The 21,753-nt window shown below is 37.8% G+C and overlaps 1 protein-coding gene across 1 annotated transcript in view; it reads left to right on the forward strand.

Annotated features, from left to right (window-relative positions):
- Positions 1-21,753, forward strand: part of MARCHF1 (membrane associated ring-CH-type finger 1) — an 853,225-nt gene that overhangs the window by 654,748 nt on the left and 176,724 nt on the right. Inside the window, exon 5 of the mRNA XM_073805601.1 lies at positions 17,875-17,925. Within this exon, the coding sequence (XP_073661702.1) occupies positions 17,875-17,925 (51 nt within the window). The remainder of the gene's footprint in view (positions 1-17,874; positions 17,926-21,753) is intronic.

Consider the following 21,753-nt stretch of genomic DNA (forward strand, 5'->3'; position numbering starts at 1 on the left):
TGTCCCCATTTGCCCAACTAGGGAAATCTCATGTGTCCTCAGCTATTTTACAAAACCAAAAGTACATACCCAGGGATAAAATTTCATCACATTTCTTTATAAATTACTGACGGAGGAAGGAGAGAGAAAGTTGCATAATAGAGTTGGGGAGCACAAATAGGGGAAGGCTGGCACAAGAGTGGGACAAACAGGCTTGAAGTAGCAATATCACAAAGTGAGGCTCTTCCACAAGTACAGAAGGAAGAATTGCCAACCTTTGCACAGACCCTAAAATTGCCAAAACATATACTTGCCGAAACATATGTGTGTGTGCTCCATGAAGGTTTCAGAATTTGTTAATCCTGTTCCAGAATTTAGTAAAAAAACTTAGCCTGAATTCTCCCTGACAATATCTTAAGAAATAGATGTTTTAATCATTAGAGTGCTTTTTTAATGCACTTCCAATAGAATGGAAGATGAAAAATGCTAATGCAAGCATCTGACCAAGTGACACATTTTAAATGCTTGGTCTCTAATGTGTATACTGTCTTATAAACATGTCTCCAATCTCAAATTAAACCCATAGAAGAAAACAATATAACTCTTATACCAAAAGTGGCTCGAAAGCTACTTGATAGATTTCCTAGTAGCTGCAGACTGTGGTTGATAAAATATGACTGTACCTCCAGAGTAAACTTCTAAAATCTTAATTTGACTAAAAAAGCAAAAATTATTAATAATAATAACAATAAGGCTAGACAAAGAATACTAGAGATGACTTTTCTTCATCAGGGTCTACAGAGAAAGAGATGGCACTGCCAAATTGGGTAATTAGGGGAGAATTAAGAGTCTATTTACAGCAAGTGTGAGCACAGTATAAGAAAATACAAGGGATAGGTCAGTACCCCCTGGCTGGAAGCAGCAGTGGGTGGTTACCACCTACAGGCTTGAAAAGCCAGGGAGAAGGAGTATTCTCTGGACCAGAGACAGAGAGGGCTTTGTGGACAGGGCCACCTGACTCCAACTGAGGGACACAGCCAGCCTCTGGTAGGTCTCAGGGAGGGGACGAAGACCTCTGAACTCATTATCCTCTGTTCCTACAATCTCCTACTGGGCTCTGCAATGGTGGAATGAAACTGCAAGTTAGAGAAGAAAGGAGGCTGTGATGAAATTCTTGCCAGTGCACCTTCTGGGCACGGAGAAGGGTGGAGAGTGGGGCGTGGATCCCAAGGGACAAGTATGAGATAGCAAGCAAGCCTGCAAATACATTTGCAACTCAAATGAACACATGAAGTCTTTATTACTGAAAGTCAGAAATTCCAAGGCAGGAAGAAAAGCCTAAAAGTCAGTGAAATGTTAACTAATTATAAGAAAAAGTCAATTAATTAATAGGGAATGAATAATTAATAAAGAATGTTTTTTAAAAACTTTAAGGAAACTGATGGTGGGTTTTCCTTTTGGCAAAGTGGAGTAGGAATATTATTGTGAAAGAAAGAATATGACCAAAGGTAATTTTATACGTGGATCAATATGAAATCTGAGAAGTTTTGTCAATTACGTGTATATTCTTAGAATACTTGAGGTTGGTGAGCTTCCCACTTTTAATGTGAACATAGTCACATAGGACAGAATTGTGGGAATGAACAAAATCGCTTACATTTCAGTTTTATGAGTTCAACTGCTGTACACTAAGAGCTTATGCTGACCTCACTTTATATAATGTAAAAATACTGTATGACATCACTTATATGTAGAATCTAAAAAGTACAACAAACTAGTGAATATAACAAAAAAAGAAGCAGACTCACAGATATAGAGAACAAACTAGTGGTTACCACTGAGGGGAAGTGTGAGGGGAAGGGCAAGATAGGGGTAGGGGATTAAGAGATACAAAGTAATTGGTATAAAATAAGCTACAAAGATATATTGTTCAACATGGGGGATATATGCAATATTTTATAATAACTATAAATAGAATATAACTTTTAAAAATTGTGAATTACTATATTGTACACCAGTAACATATAATATTGTACATCAACTATACTTCAATTAAAAAAGAAGTAATTACAAAAAAAAAAATAGTAGTAACCACCTTTCACACAAGCCCCTGAACTGAAGCCATCACCTCCCGCATTTAGCAGCCATTCTGTGCCCCTTATTCTCTGTCTTTTCATAACTGGAAAGATGTGGAAATTAAACCCTCACAGTCTTTTCCCTGGTGCTCTGGTAACTTAGCCAATAATCACTTTTCTATCTTAGTTTTCTTTCCATCCAAATAAGACTTGGTTTGAAACACTGGAGTGTGCAAACTTTTTAAAAAACTCATCTCCTTTTGTTTGCATGCTAGGAATCACAAGCACTAACTTGTACAGAATGCCAAGTCCCTCACCAGGAGACAGTCTTTCTTTCAGAAGTCTGGACACTGCTTTTATGTAGAAAGATTCTATATACTAATTTTTTTTTTTTACATCTTTATTGGAGTATAATTGCTTTACAATGCTGTGTTAGTTTCTGCTTTATAACAAAGTGAATCAGCTATACATATACATATGTTCCCATATCTCTTTCCTCTTGCGTCTCCCTCCCTCCCACACTCCCTATCCCACCCCTCCAGGCGATCACAAACCACCGAGCTGATCTCCCTGTGCTATGCGGCTGCTTCCCACTAGCTATCTACCTTACGTATGGTAGTGTATAATATCTCCATGGCTCTCTCTCGCTTTGTCACAGCTTACCCGTCCCCCTCCCCATATCCTCAAGTCCATTCTCTAGAAAGTCTGTGTCTTTATTCCTGTCTTACCCCTAGGTTCTTCGTGACATTTTTTTCTTTTTCTTAAATTCCATATATATGTGTTAGCATACGGTATTTGTTTTTTTCTGACTTACTTCACTCTATGACAGACTATAAGTCTATCTGCCTCATTACAAATAGCTTAATTTCGTTTCTTTTTATGGCTGAGTAATATTCCATTGTATATACGTGCCACATCTTCTTTATCCATTCATCCAATGATGGACACTTAGGTTGTTTCCATCTCCAGGATATTGTAAATAGAGCTGCAATGAACATTTTGGTACATGACTCTTTCTGAATTACGTTTTTCTCAGGATATATGCCCAGTCGTGGGATTGCTGGGTCATATGGTAGTTCTATTTGTAGTTTTTTTAGGGAACCTCCATACTGTTCTCCATAGTGGCTGTACCAATTCACATTCCCACCAGCAGTGCAAGAGTGTTCCCTTTTTCTCCACACCCTCTCCAGCATTTATTGTTTCTAGATTTTTTGATGATGGCCATTCTGACTGGTGTGAGATGATATCTCATTGTAGTTTTGATTTGCATTTCTCTAATGATTAATGATGTTGAGCATTCTTTCATGTGTTTGTTGGCAATCTGTATATCTTCTTTGGAGAAATGTCTATTTAGGTCTTCTGCCCATTTTTGGATTGGGTTGTTTGTTTTTTTGTTATTGAGCTGCATGAGCTACTTATAAATTTTGGGGATTAATCCTTTGTCAGTTGCTTCATTTGAAAATATTTTCTCCCATTCTGGAGGTTGTCTTTTGGTCTTGTTTATGGTTTCCTTTGCTGTGCAAAAGCTTTGAAGTTTCATTAGGTCCCACTTGTTACTTTTGTTTTTATTTCCATTTCTCTACCAGGTGGGTCTAAAAGGATCTTGCTGTGATTTATGTCATAGAGTGTTCTGCCTATGTTTTCCTCTAAGAGTTTGATAGTTTCTGGCCTTACATTTAGGTCTTTAATCCATTTTGAGCTTATTATTGTGTATGGTGTTAGGGAGTGATCTAATCTAATACTTTTACATGTACCTGTCCAGTTTTCCCAGCACCACTTATTAAAGAGGCTGTCCTTTCTCCACTGTACATTCCTGCCTCCTTTATCAAAGATAAGGTGACCATATGTGCGTGGGTTTATCTCTGGGCTTTCTATCCTGTTCCATTGATCTATATTTCTGTTTTTGTGCCAGTACCATACTGCCTTGATTACTGTAGCTTTGTAGTATAGTCTGAAGTCAGGGAGCCTGATTCCTCCAGCTCCGTTTTTCGTTCTCAAGATTGCTTTGGCTATTTGGGGTCTTTTGTGTTTCCATACAAATTGTGAGATTTTTTGTTCTGGTTCTGTGAAAAATGCCATTGGTAGTTTGATAGGGATTGCATTGAATCTGTAGATTGCTTTGGGTAGTAGAGTCATTTTCACAATATTGATTCTTCCAATCCAAGAACATGGTATATCTCTCCCTCTATTTGTATCATCTTTAATTTCTTTCATCAGTGTCTTATAATTTTCTTCATACAGGTCTTTTGCCTCCTTAGGTAGGTTTATTCCTAGATATTTTATTCTTTTTGTTGCAGTGGTAAATGTGAGGGTTTTCTTGATTTCACTTTCAGATTTTTCATCATTAGTGTATAGGAATGCCAGAGATTTCTGTGCATTAATTTTGTATCCTGCTACCTTACCAAATTCATTGATTAGCTCTAGTAGTTTTCTGGTAGCATCTTTAGGATTCTCTATGTATAGTATCATGTCATCTGCAAACAGTGACAGCTTTACTTCTTCTTTTCCAATTGGATTCCTTTTATTTCCTTTTCTTCTCTAATTGCTGTGGCTAAAACTTCCAAAACTATGTTGAATAAGAGTGGTGAGAGTGGGCAACCTTTTCTTGTTCCTGATCTTAGTGGAAGTGCTTTCAGTTTTTCACCATTGAGGACGATGTTGCCTGTGGGTTTGCATATATGGCCTTTATTATGTTGAGGAAAGTTCCCTCTATGCCTACTTTCTTCAGGGTTTTTATCATAAATGGGGGTTGAATTTTGTTGAAAGCTTTCTCTGCATCTATTGAGATGATCGTCTGGTTTTTATCCTTCAATTTGTTAATATGGTGTATCATGTTGATTGATTTTTGCGTATATCGAAGAATCCTTGCATTCCTGGAATAAACCCCACTTGATCATGGTGTATGATCCTTTTCATGTGCTGTTGGATTCTGTTTGCTAGTATTTTGTTGAGGATTTTTGCATCTGTGTTCATCTGTGATATTGGCCTGTAGTTTTCTTTCTTTGTGACATCCTTGTTTCGTTTTGGTATCAAGGTGATGGTGGCCTCGTAGAATGAGTTTGGGAGTGTTCCTCCCTCTGCTATATTTTGGAAGAATTTGAGAATGATAGGTGTTACCGCTTCTCTAAATGTTTGATAGAATTCGCCTGTGAAGCCATCTGGTCCTGGGCTTTTGTTTGTTGGAAGATTTTTAATTACAGTTTCAATTTCAGTGCCTGTGATTCGTCTGTTCATATTTTCTGTTTCTTCCTGATTCAGTCTTGGCAGGTTGTGCATTTCTAAGAATTTGTCCATTTCCTCCAGGTTGTCCATTTTATTGGCATACATTTGCTTGCAGTAATCTCTCATGATCTTTTGTATTTCTGCAGTGTCAGTTGTTACTTCTCCTTTTTCATTTCTAATTCTATTGATTTGAGTCTTCTCCCTTTTTTTCTTGATGAGTCTGGCTGATGGTTTATCAATTTTGTTTATCTTCTCAAAGAACCAGCTTTTAGTTTTATTGATCTTTGCTATCGTTTCCTTCATTTCATTTTCATTTATTTCTGATCTGATTATTATGATTTCTTTCCTTCTGCTAACTTCAGGGTTTTTTGTTCTTCTTTCTCTAATTGCTTGAGGTGCAAGGTTAGGTTGTTTATTCGAGATGTTTCCTGTTTCATAAGGTAGTATTGTATTGCTATAAACTTCCCTCTTAGAACTGCTTTTGCTGCATCCCATAGGTTTTGGGTCGCTGTGTCTCCATTGTCATTTGTTTCTAGGTATTTTTTGATTTCCTCTTTGATTTCTTCAGTGATCATTTCGTTATTAAGTAGTGTATTATTTAGCCTCCATGTGTTTGTATTTTTTACAGATCTTTTCCTGTAATTGATATCTAGTCTCATAGCATTGTGGTCGGAAAAGATACTTGATACAATTTCAATTTTCTTAAATTTACCAAGGCTTGATTTGTGACCCAAGATATGATCTATCCTGGAAAATGTTCCATGAGCACTTGAGAAAAATGTATATTCTGTTGTTTTTGGATGGAATGTCCTATACTCCAGTTTTCTTTTGGTTTCCATTTGCATGGAATATCTTTTTCCATCCCTTACTTTCAGTCTGTATGTGTCTCTAGGTCTGAAGTGGGTCTCCTGGAGACAGCATATATATGGATCTTGTTTTTGTATCCATTCAGCCAATCTGTGTCTTTTGGTGGGAGCATTTTGTTCATTTACATTTAAGGTAGTTATCGATATGTATGTTCCTATTCCCATTTTCTTAATTGTTTTGGGTTTGTTATTTTAAGTCTTTTCCTTCTCTTGTGTTTCTTGCCTAGAGAAGTTCCTTTACTACTTGTTGTTAAGCTGGTTTGGTGGTGTTGAACTCTCTCAGCTTTTGCTTGTCTGTAAAGGTTTTAATTTCTCCATCAAATCTGAATGAGATCCTTGCTGGGTAGAATAATCTTGGTTGCAGGTTTTTCTCCTTCATCACTTTAAATATGTCCTGCCAGTCCCTTCTGGCTTGCAGAGGTTCTGCTGAGAGATCAGCTGTTAACCTTAAGGGGATTCCCTTGTGTGTTATTTGTTGTTTTTCCCTTGCTGCTTTTAATATGTTTTCTTTGTATTTAATTTTTGACAGTTTGATTAATATGTGTCTTGGCATATTTCTCCTTGGATTTATCCTGTATGGAATCTCTGTGCTTCCTGGACTTGATTAACTATTTCCTTTCCCATATTAGGGAAGTTTTCAACTATAATCTTTTCAAATAATTTATCAGTCCCTTTCTTTTTCTCTTCTTCTTCTGGAACCCCTATAATTCGAATGTTGGTGCGTTTAATGTTGTCCCAGAGGTCTCTGAGACTGTCCTCAGTTCTTTTCATTCTTTTATGTTTATTCTGCGCTGCAGTAGTTATTTCCAATATTTTATCTTCCAGGTCACTTATCCATTCTTCTGCCTCAGTTATTCTGCTATTGATCCCATCTAGAGTATTTTTAATTTCATATATTGTGTTGTTCATCGTTGTTTGTTTCATCTTTAGTTCTTCTAGGTCCTTGTTCAATGTTTCTTGCATTTTGTCCAATCTATTTCCAAGATTTTGGATCAGCTTTACTATCATTATTCTGAATTCTTTTTCAGGTAGACTGCCTATTTTCTCTTCATTTATTACGTCTGGTGGGTTTTTATCTTGCTCCTTCATCTTCTGTGTTTTTCTGTCCTCTCATTTTGCTTATCTTACTGTGTTTGGGGTCTCCTTTTTGCAGGCTGCTGTTTCATAGTTCCTGTTGTTTTTGGTGTCTGTCCCCAGTAGCTAAGGTTGGTTCAGTGGGTTGTGTAGGCTTCCTGGTGGAGGGGACTAGTGCCTGTGTTCTGGTGGATGAGGCTGGATCTTGTTTTTCTGGTGGGCAGGTCCTTGTCTGGTGGTGTGTTTTGGGGTGTCTGTGGACTTATTATGATTTTAGGCAGCCTCTCTGCTAATGGGTGGGGTTGTGTTCCTGTCTTGCTAGTTGTTTGGCATAGGGTGTCCAGCACTGTAGCTTGCTGCTCGTTTAGTGAAGCTGGGTGCTGGTGTTGAGGTGGAGGTCTTTGGGAGATTTTCGCTTTTGATATTATGTGGAGCTTGGAGGTCTCTTGTGGACCAGTGTCCTGAAGTTGGCTCTCCCACCTCTGAGGCACAGCACTGACTCTTGGCTGCAGCACCAAGAGCCTTTCATCCACACGGCTCAGAATAAAATGGAGAAAAAGTAGAAAGAAAGAATTAGTAGAAGAAAGAAAGAAAGGATGGGGGGAGGGAGGGAGGAAGGAAGGAAGGAAGGAGGGAAGGAAAAAAAGAAAGAAGACACAGTAAGATAAAATATAATATATTTATTAAAATAAAAAATAATTATTAAGAAAAAAATAAAAAGAAACCAAAAAACAGACGGATAGAACCCTAGGACAAATGGTGGAAGCAAAGCTATACAGACAAAATCTCACACAGAAGCATACAAATACACACTCACAAAAAGAGGGAAAAAAATCATAAATCTTGCTCTCAAAGTCCCCCTCCTCAGTTTGGGATGATTCGTTTTCTATTCATGTATTCCACAGATGCAAGGTACATCAAGTTGATGGTGGAGCTTTAATCCGCTGCTCCTGAGGCTGCTGGGAGAGATTTCCCTTTCTCTTCTTTGTTCGCACAGCTCCCAGAGCTCAGCTTTGGATTTGGCCCCACCTCTGTGTAGGTCGCCTGAGGGCGTCTGTTCTTCGCTCAGACAGGACAGGGTTAAAGGAGCAGCTGCTTCCGGGACTCTGGCTCACTCGGGCCGGGGCAGGGGGCGGGGGTTGGGGGGGAGGGGCACGGAGTGCGGGGCGGGCCTGCGGCGTGACGTCGCGCCGGCGTGACGTCGCGCCGGCGTGAGGAGCGCCTTGCGTTCTCCCGGAGTTGACCCTGGATCCCGGGGCCCTGGCAGTGGCGGGCTGCACAGGCTCCCCAGAAGGGGGTTGTGGAGAGTGACCTGTGGTCGCACACAGGCTTCTAGGTGGCGGCAGCAGCAGCCTTAGCGTCTCATGCCCGTCTCTGGGGTCCGCGCTTTTGGCCACGGCTCGCGCCCGTCTGTGGAGCTCCTTTAAGCAGCGCTCTTAATCCCCTCTCCTCGCGCACCAGGAAAGAAAGAGGGAAGAAAAAGACTCTTGCCTCTTCGGCAAGTCCAGACTTTTCCCCGGACTCCCTCCCGGGTAGCCGTGGCGCACTAACCGCCTGCAGGCTGTGTTCACGCCGCCAACCCCAGCCCTCTCCCTGCGCTCCAACCGAAGCCCGAGCCTCAGCTCCCAGCCCCCGTCCGCTCCGGCAGGTGAGCAGACAAGCCTCTCAGCTGGTGAGTGCCGGTCGGCACCGATCCTCTGTGCGGGAATTTCTCCGCTTTGTCCTCCGCACCACTGTTGCTGCGCTCTCCTCCGCGGCTCCGAAGCTTCCCCCTCCGACACCCGCAGTCTCTGCCCACTAAGGGGCTCCTAGTGTGTGGAAACTTTTACTTCTGTACAGCTCCCTCCCACTGGTGCAGGTCCCGTCCCTATTCTTTTGTCTCTGTATTTTCTTTTTTCTTTTGCCCTACTCAGGTACGTGGGGGGTTTCTTGCCTTTTGGGAGGTCTGAGGTCTTCTGCCAGCGTTCAGTAGGTGTTCTGTAGGAGTTGGTCCACGTGTAGATGTATTTCTGGTGTATCTGGTGATCTCCGAGTCTTACTCTTCCGCCATCTTCCCCTCCAGCTATATTACTAGTTTTTAAAGAAATGAAATCACTCTCTACACATTGTTCTTTATCATATCATGTATATTACCATTTGCCTAACTTCATATGTGATCATAATTTCTATGTGTGCATCACATCCATATATAATTTTACATAAACAATTTCCACATGCTCTTTTGCTTTATAAGGACTTTTCCCCCTTATCTCCTCCATCTGCCCTCCCATCCGCACCCCCAGAAATTTATGCATATCTTTCTGTGACTTTTTCCATCTTCACATAGCTGGGTAATGGTGCATGTCTACACACTAATGTGTGCACACACAGACACTTAGGGAGGGTCGCCCTTATATGTTTTACAAATAGTCCTATTATACCACTTCCCGTTTTACTTTTCACACTCAGTCTTATTTGGTGGAAATCCCTTTAGGTCAAATGGCAGAGATCCAATTCATTCTTTTTCATTATTGTATAATATTCCAAGGTGTGGCTCCACTATAACTTATTTAATCATTTCTCTACTGATGAGCATTGTTTACTCTGTTAGTCAGGTTCTAGTCAGGAGAGAGAAAACAGACTTTTTGTTTTATCACAGAGAATTTATTGTAAAGATTTATTGCCTGGCTGTAAATGATCACTAAGTAAGAGAGAAGGGGGAAAAAAATAAAAACAGAACAGCAATATATTACAAATTGGAATTGCAGGAAGCAGTCGTCCCCCCTAGGTCTGGGTGAACAAAGGAAAGAAATTGGAATTATTAAAAGCTTGGAAGAGGGGCCCCATGGAACCGAAACTCAGACTTCTGAGGAGGGAGCCAGCTGGCGGGTGCTGGTATCTAAAACCTGTTTCTGCAGGTGTGAGAAAAGCTGCACAGGCTCAGCAGTGGCTGCAGGAAGGAACTGCTGCTGCTACGGTTAAGAATCGTTCCTAGACTAATGCTCAAACACAAGAAGCAGATAAGAAGCCAACAGGAAGCAAATCCTGTTTTCTTTTCCCAAGCTTCCAGTTTCCCTGCAGTCTCCTTCTTCAGAGGGAGCTGGGTGACTTCACAGAGTACCAGCTTCAGAGTAGAATTTAGGAGGATGGGTTTAAAGGTTCCAGACATTAAATTAACAACTGGCACATCTTTATTGCCAAGATTTTTTTGTCAGTTAAGAATAGAGCTGTATTGTGTCCTTATTTGCATATCCTTTTGTACCCGTGATTTTATTTCTCTGGAATAGATTCCCAGGAGTGAGGTTACTGCATAAAATGATATTTAAAATTTTAACAGATGTTGCCAGATGTTTTTTTAAATGATACTGCAAAAATTCACACTCCTGCTAGCAGTTTTTGAGAGAAATCTTTCTTCTTATCCCCACCAGAAATAGAGGCTATCACTCTTTTCCATTTTTCCAGCATAATGGGTTAAAGCAATGTCTTGTTACTTTAATTTGCATTCTCCTGACTGCTTGTGATTTTAAGTATGTTGTCATATGCTTATTAACAATCTGTAGTCCTTTTTTGTGCATTTCTTTTCCTATCTTTTGCTTGATTTTTTTTCTATTGGGATTCTTTCTGTTACCTTTTGTTGTGACTAGACAAAACCTCTTTGACTATTATAGAAATTGAACTTTATCAGTCTTCTGTGTTGTACTTTTTTCTAACTCAATTGTTTGTTTATTCACTTTCATTTTTGTATTTTTTCCAATATAATCTAACCAAAAGCAACTTATAGCTTCTGGTTCCTGTATTAGTTATATAGATCTCCCTCACTCCAAGACTGCATTTATAATATAGGCTTTTTTTTTTTTTTTTGGTACGTGGGCCTCTCACCCCTGTGGCCTCTCCCGCCGCGGAGCACAGGCTCCGGACGCGCAGGCTCAGTGGCCATGGCTCACGGGCCCAGCCGCTCCGCGTCATGTGGGATCCTCCCGGACCGGGGCACGAACCCGTGTCCCCTGCATCGGCAGGTGGACTCTCAACCACTGCGCCACCAGGGAAGCCCTATACGCTTATTTTTAAAACTTTATTATTTTTTACATTTTAGAGTTTGTTTTATATGGAGTATGACTGTATATATTCTTTGATACGGGTTTCACTTTTTCTTTCACATGGATAGCCAGTTGTCCAGAAGCATTTATTATATCAACTATCCTTTCAATATTAACTTGAATACTAGTTTTTTTAAATGTGAAATTCTTATGCCTATTTTTGGATTTCTTATTCTGGATTTTACTGACTTTTAATTAATTCTTATGCCAATACCATATTGACTTAATCACACTGACTTAATGTGGTCAGTGCCTAGCACAAGATGTCCTTTTTTTCATTATTTTTTGAATATTCTCAGGCATTTCTTCTTCTATATATGTTCTTTAAGATCATTTTATCTATCTCCTTTGTACTTCCAAAAAGAAGAAATAAACCCCATTGGAGATTTCACTGGAACCACATTCTATTTATATGGCAACTTGTAGAGGATTTATATTTTATGAAATATTCTTGCCATCAAAGAATTTGTTCAGATCATGATTTATACTCCTAAGATATTATACTTTATATTTTTAATAAGACTTTATGATTTCCTTGTTAAATTTATTCTTAAATGTTTTATAGATTTGGTTTTTATTTTTACATTTCTGGATATTTAAAACTAGAAGAGAGAAAGCTATTGATTTTGCAGTATTCCATTAGGCTAGACTAAACTGCTATATAAATAAATCCAGAAATGTGGTGGCCCCGAAGAAATACAAGTTAATTTCTCTCTGGTGATGGTTTAGAGTGTGTGTTCCAAATTGGCACATGGCTTTTCACTGTGTGTTCATTCAGGAACTCAGGGGAATTCAGCTCTACCATCTTTAATATGTGCTTCCTGGCTTGCTCTGATAGACACCATCCTAGCACAGAGCAGTAGAAAGGAGTATGGTGGAAAGTTTAGATTTACGGGACAAGCAGGAGACTGACAGTTGTTAGCTCTGTCCACATCTCACTGGAGGGAATTTGGCCATAGGCAACCTGTAACTGGAAGGAAGCCTGGGAGATGTAATGTGACTGGGGTGATGTATACCTAATTACTATTCTCTGAGGACAGAAGAAGGGATAGTGGGTTTTAGGAAATTTAGTAGACTCTGCCATGATATATGTATCCTGTATCTAGCCATTGTACTAAAGTCTCATTTACTGCAGTTTTCTTTTATAACTAGAGGCAGTTGGAATTTCTATAATATCATATCATCAATCAGAGAAAATTGGTTTATTGCTTCTTTTTCAATAATTTTTTCTATCATGTATTTCATTTTCTTGTTGTTAAATTTGTTAGAAACTCTTAAGTCAAGTTGCATAATAAGAGCAAGAGCAAGCAGCCCTAAGAGAATTTCTTTAATTAACATAGTTCTAGTATTTTACCGTTTAGAATAATATTTGGTAATGGTTTTTAGGATATTGTCTTTATCACTTTTAAAGATTTCCTTCAATTTTTATTTTACTCAGAGCTTACTTTCTAGTAACACTGTCGAGGTTTGTTAAACATCTTAACTATAAGATCATAGTTTTTTGCTTTTGATGTATTAATCTAATGAATTGTTGATCGATTTCCTGATAAGGAAGTATCAGGAATAAATCCTATTTATTTTATTCCTTCAGCATTTTTTGGTACACTGCTGGTGTATCAAAGATACATACTACTATTAGATATATGCTAATATTTTAAAAGAATTTTTGTGTCAGTAGTCCAAAATAAGACCAGAGCATAATTTTCTTTTCCCTGTTTATATCTTTTTGGATACTGTCTTAACACATTTGGAGATTAATTTATGCAGAATTAATAATATGGATTAAGGAAGTTTATGTTCCTATGGTCAAGAATACTGTAAATAAAATTAGAATTATGTGTTCTTTAAAAGTAAGATACAACTCAATTGTGAAATCATCATGCCCTTATCCTTTGCAGGGCATATAGACTTTTATTTACTTACCCAATCTCTTCTTTGTTAATTATCTATTCAAATTTTCCTCTTCTTGAATAAATTCTGACAACTTTATTTTGCTAGCATGTGGTCCATTTCCTCTAGGTGTTCAAATTTGTTGTAATACCATTACATGGAGCATTCTCTTATAATTTTTCTAATCTTTTCTGTGTCCTTGATTATCCTTTCTTATTTCTTACATATTTCTGTTCTCCTTAATAAGTCTTATAGGAAATTCATCTATTTTGTAATTATTTTCAAAAACCTGCTTTAAGAAATATTTCTTTATCCTTCTTATTTATATCCATTTAATGAGTTTTAGCTTTTTTATTATTTCTTTTTACTGCATTCTTTTGTTACTGTGTTCTTTAATAACGAAGGCCTTTACAGTCATAAATTTTTATCTGGATATAGCTTTTGTTGTGTTACATAGGTCTTAGTATAACATTTTCCAGAGTTTCTGTCTGTAATTTTCCAGTTAGTTATTTCTTTGGACCAAGCGTTATCTTAAAATGTGTTAGTTTTGAGGTGATCAAGATTTATTTATAATATATTTATAATATTTATAATATTATAATATTATAATTATATATTATAATTATATAATATTATTATAATATAAATATAATTATAATATTATAATATATAATATATTATATATATAATATATATAATATATATATTATATTATATATATATATTATAATTATATAATTATATATATAATTATATATTATAAATATTTATAATATTTATAGTAATATTTCAAATTTTTATTTCTAATTTTGCTGACTCAATATCAAAAGAAGTACCCTATAAAATCTCTACTTGAAGATTTTTGTAGAGGTATTATTTGAAGCCACATAAATTTTTAAAGTATTTTTAATTTAAAGGACATGAGATTTTTAATACGTCTATTAATTGAGTTTTATTGTATTATTCAGTTCCTCTGTATCATTTATTTTTTGTTTACAAACCACATTGCTTTCAAAGACTTTTCTTCTATTTCAAGTTTTAATTCTTTAATTGTTCTCACAGAAATAGTTTCATGGTCTACTTAGAATTTTTCAGTTGACCCTCAAAATTGCCTCATTTTTTTTTTCTCCTTTCAAATATCTTGAGTTTTAGCCTGGGGTGAGAGCGGGTGGGGCAGAGGACAAAGGAGGAAAACTACAGAATAGCATCATAGCAGTGGTCTGTGTGAGATTGTCTTATTCTGATTTCTGAAGTCAGAAGTAATTTGTTTTTTCCTTTAGTTTACATAAAAAATAACAAACAAATAAATAAAACCCTCCTTCAAGCTTCCTTACTGCCGTCTTCTGATCGATGGATATACAGAGTATTCCTCTGTAGATAAATACAAGTCCACTGCATTATGCATTCTTTAACACAGAGCAGCCCCTTTTAAAGGAACTATGTCACTTTCCTTAGATTACAATATTAAATATATTAAAACAACTTAGTAACGATTTCCTCATTTGGTAATCATTTTTTTCTTGCTGGTAATAAAAATCCAACCATGTTTAGTAAGGTCAAATTTGAAAAACAATTATATTAATAATAATAATCACAAAACAAAAGTAACAATAGCAGATTCATTCATATCAAACCAAAAATTAGAAATTTTGAAAAGATTTAAACATGCTTATGAAACTAGAAGTCTCTCCCTCTGCATACTGTGAACAATCTGCTAAGATTGTTCTACTAAGATAGCTCATCAAAATTATTGCTTGACGATCCCATAATTTTCATGTGGACTTATCTGGAACTCTTGTTGGTTTCAGCTTTTAGTGACCCACAAGGTCACTATAATTTGGGTACCAGTAAGTTATGTTAGATTCTGAGACAGCTTCTATTTAATCTAAGGTAAAAATTTAAACTGATCATAATGAGGTATGACAACCATATTTGGCTAATCTACAAAGAAGAATATGTCATTGCAATAGTAATGGGACAAGCCATTCAATTAATTAGTAGCAAATTGAACAGATTGCTTTGGAAGTGTTCCAAGAGGGAAAGTGCTTGCGGAGCTTTGCTTCAAAAGCAAGGCAGACCAGACTTCCTTAATCCCCTTTGGTAGAGAGAAATTTGATTTTCCATCCTTGAATTTTATATGCCAGAATCTAATCCACAGCAGAGGTGGAATTGCAGGATAGAGAGGTGTTTATGTTAAAATTATGGGTCTAGTAACCTGTGATGATTGTCCTGATTTTTGAGGGGGCTCTTTGGATGTCTACTCTACCTGTGAATAATAATGGAAATATTATAAACTTGTAATCTCTAAAATGTTTTCATCTATAACTCATTTGATCCAATCCCCAATATATTATCTGCCCATTTCACAGTGAGGAATTTGGAGGTCTGGGATCTCAAATACACTCCTGCTAGAACGAGTGCACGGGTACAGGTCTAGTTCAAGTCAAAACCCCATTTTATATCACCGCCGTTGCAGCAATAGGGTAACCTCTCTGTTCCCATGTGTAAACTGGAATGGAAATAATAGAGATCTTAGCCACGGCAAAAAGTTAGCCTTTGCCTAAGCTTGTTTATTTCCTTCAATGCCTAACCTTGTATTAAGAGGAAATAGAGCTAACTGATTTCAACGTAAAAGGTCTCTTGAAGTACAAAATAATAAAGCAGAGGCCTCCTCCCATTAGATTGGGGGAGGCTGAAGCATATGGGAATTATCTGCTTATTACGACCTCACACTAAACTCATTCACAGTTATGGAAGGACATGGCCCTCCTTGTTTTTAATCTCAAAACACAACAAAGTCCTGTTTGGTTGGAAAAATTAAGTAATCTGATGCCAGATCAATTTCTTGTACAAATAGTACTTCTTGGTTCTTGCTGAAGAGTTTTCAATTCTAGTTCCTTGATCATGCTCTCAAATATCATGTAAAAATAGAAAACATACTAAAACAACCAGGACAACCAAACACCTCTCAAAGCCTGTTAATGTATCATTGACCTCTGTGCTATATAGTCCTGTGTCAAAATCCTCAATTTCACTGAGAAGGAAAGATGGATTGGTTTTGTTTTCTTGTCTCTAGAAGAGGAGTTGAAATGTCAGTAGAAAAGCACCTCTCTCCATCACCAGAGGAAGCTAATCAAGGAAACATGTCTTCAGGGAACACACACATTAATCTCCAGCTGGATCACAGGGCTGTTATGAGGTGTAACTAATCGTACAGTTGTGACTCGTCTCGGTCTGTAATAACATGCTCCACCGTGCCGTCCGTGGTTGGATGAGATGGATGTTGCATGTAAAAGAAAAAGTGTTGTTCAGCTGAAATGTCTGCAAGCCTGTGCCAGACAGTGACAGCTTGCAGTGAATGCAGCTACTGTGTTTCCAGCATTACACATTTACCCTGTGTTTCTGAAACTGTCTCGAGCAGTCATCACAGGACAATTTCAGACCCACAGGTTGTTATAACAGCTTCGTTCTCAAAAATGACCCCTGTCGGGGCTTCCCTGGTGGCGCAGTGGTTGAGAGTCCGCCTGCCGATGCAGGGGACACTGGTTCGTGCCCTGGTCTGGGAGGATCCCACATGCCGCGGAGCGGCTTGGGCCCGTGAGCCATGGCCGCTGAGCCTGTGCGTCCAGAGCCTGTGCTCCGCAACGGGAGAGGCCACAACAGTGAGAGGCCCGCGTACCGCAAAAAAAAAAAAAAAAAAAAAAAGACCCCTGTCAAGATGTACTGTAGTTGTCTACTCAGATCCATTGTGGTGTTGAGTCCAGATGCTCAGAAATGTTTTTTAAAAAGAATCCTAAAGTGCTAAACTTTTGGTTTCCGGAAAAGGCTCTTCCAACACTTTTTCCACAGCAGGAAAGGTGTGCTGTGATCTCTTGGTATATGTACCACACATTCTGATTTGTCAGGTCAGTTTCCCACCAGCTCTGGCCATAAGGCCCTGGACTGGCCCGGCTTACAGGCAACAGAAGGCCTCCAGGCTTTGAATGAGGTAGTGCCACTCTTCAAGGACCCATTCGACTTTACAGTTGCATGACTTTAAAAAAAATGTATCTATTCAAAAGCTTTTTTTCATGCTTCTTTCCTCTGAAATGGGAAATTCCTTAAGAGGCAAGAACTGAGGTATAATTTTTTAAAACTTATTATTAAGTTTTAAATTTTAAAATAATTTCTCAATATTTTTAATTTAAATGATTAAATGTTTTAAAATTTTAAATTACCTTTAATTTTTTTTTAATTTTGAAAATAAAATAACTGAACAGACAGATAAAATGTATTTTAGCAGAACAGGAGTTAGGTGTTATGTACCATGTACCCAGTATGCAATATTTACTGACACTGAGGACCGGAATTTACTGGTAGAAGAAGAAAAGGGGAAATAATGGACTATATTTTCATTTCTAATTCTATTTCAAAGGAACTTCATATGTTTTTCTAGAGAAATAAGTGTTTCCTGGAAATAAATATTCCTAGACTGATATATAACCTGATAATAATTGAAACATTTTCAAAAGGACACTGATATACACTAGAGAAATAAAATTTGGTAGAAGAAATACCATCCTGTGTAAGCAATTTTTATGTCTGTTAGGACAATACAGAGGACATCTACACGTTGGCCTGTGCTGTGCTTTCTTTTCTCAGCAGCAAAGAATACTGCTGTTGTTAATCAATGTCTCTAATTTTATTTTTCAGAACGACAAATCCCCAGGGCGATCTGCAAGTCGATCAAGTAATATTTCAAAAGTAGGTGAACTGTATTCATTTTCTTAATTGTTTATTAATTTACATATTTTATGAGTTCAAGTAAATATTTTCTAACATTTAACCTGCTATTGTTATCTGTGAGCAATACACAAATATGACTTGTTAATGGTCTTAAATATTTTAAGAGTTTACCGTGATTGATTTCATACAGCAAAATGAGTGAAGCTATTTTTCGTCTTCAGTGCTGTATGCAAAAGACAATTTGCTACTTTCCGAGTGTCACTCAAAATATGTTTCTTCTCTCACTTCGGCTCAGAAAGCTACCACACACCCAAGGTGAAACTCTATCCACATCATGGTACAATTCCCATGAATTCAGTTTTTCCAGGAATATGGGCTCAACTATGCTGGAATCTAACCAGGACAGGTTTTAGAAAACAATTTAATTTAAGACACTAGTTTGGTCATACTTGCTTTATAGAGTCGATGGATGAAAAAAACAAAATACTCCCTAGACTGCCTATAAATCCAAGCAAGACACGAGGGTGTTGAAAATCCCATGGCATGGGAGCGATCCTCTAGATTTTTATTTCTCCTAGAAAACAAAAATTAAGAGCTGTTCTCTAAGATGAGGCACTATGCAGTTTATAGACTTGGTACTTGGGGAGTGAAAAATCATCTAGGGCCATTTGTGAAACTGGAAAATTATGACTTCCAAAAATATAATTCTGACAAAGCTGAATTTACCATGACGAGAACTTCCACAGCAGGGCCCCTCACTTGCCAACACCACAGCCCTGAGCTCAATTTTGTAAACATAATTTTGTATTATTTTCCTTCGAGGGGGCCCCCAAAACAGCAATAAACCATAGGCACTACAGAACATAGACCCACTTCCAATTTAGAAAAGTTTTTGTTTTGTTTTGTCTTGTTTTCACAAACAAAGGACTTCTATTACTCATTGAAAAATAGCAGTGGCCAGATTATCAGCATTTTCTTAAGTGGGTTTCCTGAGGCTGATTCTTACGAGACAATGTTAAGTTGGTCAGCTGACACCTGTCAGCACACTGGGTTGAGTATGGGAATGGAATCCTGCTCTTAGGAAACTCTCGTATTTTTAATACACAGTAAGGATGCCTGTCCGGTGCTCCATAGGCAGACCACATCACTGTGTTGCAATGCTCTCCACTGTACAAGCTTAGTAAGATAGTCCAGAACAAAAGCAGTCAGTGTTTCTGCTTCCAAGACGTGCAGAGATGCAAGAGACCCACAGAGAATTGTATCTCAGTAGTTGGAACTGTACATCTCTAAGCACATTGCAATCTGGGCGCCTTCCTAATATTTGAGAGCCCATGTGGCCCAGTGGTTAAAGCACTAGCCGTGTAGACAGAGGATGTGAGTGTAAGTCATCACTGTCACTTCCTACTTATGGGACCCAAGACACTCACTTAACCGCCCTGAGACACGCTTGCCTCCACTGGGACATGAGGCGATGGTATCAGTCATTGAAGGTTTTCTTAAGTGGTTGTAAATCAAAACAATACCTTTCAAATGTCAGTCCTCTCCATCACATCATGGAGAGCCTTGCCTGCAACTACAGAGCATCATCATCTTTCTGAATGTGAGTGTTAATGTTGACCTAGAAACCTGTAGGCAGTACTGACAACTCCTTTGTCATGCCAATTGCTTCGTGATCCAGGGGTAAAATTGTATCTGCGTTTCCAAACTGCTGTTTGACTTTGACATGATGCAGCTTTTATAGCTTTTACCTTTGCATTTATTCTTTAAGAAAAAGTCAGAAATGTAGTTTCCCTTCTATGAATTCGCCTTCCAGGCTCTGATAACATTTTTTGTGTGTTTTTGCCTCTCCAAGAGCAACACTCTTGATTTTATTGGTGCAAACTATTGATTTTATTACTGTTTAATGTATATCTTTCATGTACATCTTATTACTCTCAGAAATACTTTTTTCTTTTGTATTAACAGTATTCACAGACTATTCATAACACTTTTAAAATAGGAGTAGTATGAAGAAATTTTATTCAAAGATGATACCAAAAAAAAAAGATGATACAAGTTTGGGACAGTAAGACAAGTGTGAGCTGTCCTCAGTCTAACAAGTATTTGCTAATCCATATTCTATTTATAGATGACCTGCAAAAGCTATTAGATATAAATATTGGTTGTTATCCATTTTGATGGTAATTTATCTTAGATTAGGAACATGAAGTGGCAGGTCTTATTAACCGGTTTGCCAAACTGCATCATAAACGTTCTAGACTCATTCTTTTTTTTTTCAGTTATGACTAAACAGTTTATTTGATACATTTTAATTGCAGGCTTGTGTGGGAGACAATTAATGATAAAATGCATTCTATTCAGAGAGAAAAGAAAAGCTCTCCCCTTAAACAGTCATTCTAATTGTACAGTCACAAAAACTCAAACCATCACACACCCATGGGGGTGAAAAGATTTCAGTGTGCTTAAGTTTATTAGACTTAAGCCAATATAATGCTACTTTTACTTATATTCAGAATGACAGCCACAAATCCTAAATCCACTGTAGAGCCCTCACTACTTTTTAATGAATTACTAAGTGATAAACTCTTCATTAGACCACATAACTTACCAAGAAGGAGGTGGCAAATTCTAGTAATATTTGAGTCCTTTGACTTTTTTATTTTTACCATCTTTATTGGGGTATCATTGCTTTACAATGGTGTGTTAGTTTCTGATGTATAACATAGTGAATCAGCTATACATATACATATATCCCCATATCCCCTCCCTTTTGCATCTCCCTCCCACCCTCGCTATCCCACCCCCCTAGGTGGACCAGAACACCAAGCTGATCTCCCTGTGCTATGCGGCTGCTTCCACTAGCTATCTATTTTACATTTGGTAATACACATAAGTCCATGCCAGTCTCTAACTTCGTCCCAGCTTACCATTCCCACTCCCCATGTCTTCAAGTCCATTCTCTACATCTGTGTCTTTATTCCTGTCCCGAACCTAGGTTCTTCATAAACATTTTTTTTTTAGATTCCATATATATGTGTGTTAGCATACAGTTTTGTTTTTCTCTTTCTGACTTACTTCACTCTGTATGACAGTCTCTAGATCCCTCCACCTCACTACAAGTAACTCAATTTCGTTTCCTTTTATGGCTGAGTAATATTCCATTGTATATATGTGCCACATCTTCTTTATCCATTCATCTGTCGATGGACACTTAGGTTGCTTCCATGTCCTGGCTATTGCAAATAGAGCTGCAGTGAACATTGTGGTACATGACTCTTTTTGAATTATGGTTTCTCAGGGTATATGCCCAGTAGTGGGATTGCTGGGTTGTATGGTAATTCTTTTTTTTTTTACATCTTTATTGGAGTATAATTGCTTTACAATGGTGTGTTAGTTTCTGCTTTATAACAAAATGAATCAGTTATACATATACATATGTTCCCATATCTCTTCCCTCTTGCATCTCCCTCCCTCCCACCCTCCCTATCCCACTCCTCCAGGCAGGCACAAAGCACCAAGCTGATCTCCCTGTGCTATGCGGCTGCTTCCCACTAGCTATCTATCTTACGTTTGGTAGTGTATATATGTCCATGCCACTCTCTCACTTTGTCACAGCTTACCCTTCCCCCTCCCCATATCCTCAAGTCCATTCTTTAGTAGGTCTGTGTCTTTATTCCTGTCTTACCCCTAGGTTCTTCATGACATTTTTTTTCCTTAAATTCCATATATATGTGTTAGCATACGGTATTTGTCTTTCTCTTTCTGACTTACTTCACTCTGTATGACAGACTCTAGGTCTATCCATCTCATTACAAATAGCTCAATTTCGTTTCTTTTTATGGCTGA

This window comes from Tursiops truncatus, chromosome 5 (genome assembly GCF_011762595.2).
Source record: "Tursiops truncatus isolate mTurTru1 chromosome 5, mTurTru1.mat.Y, whole genome shotgun sequence".
Classification (NCBI taxonomy): domain Eukaryota; kingdom Metazoa; phylum Chordata; class Mammalia; order Artiodactyla; family Delphinidae; genus Tursiops; species Tursiops truncatus.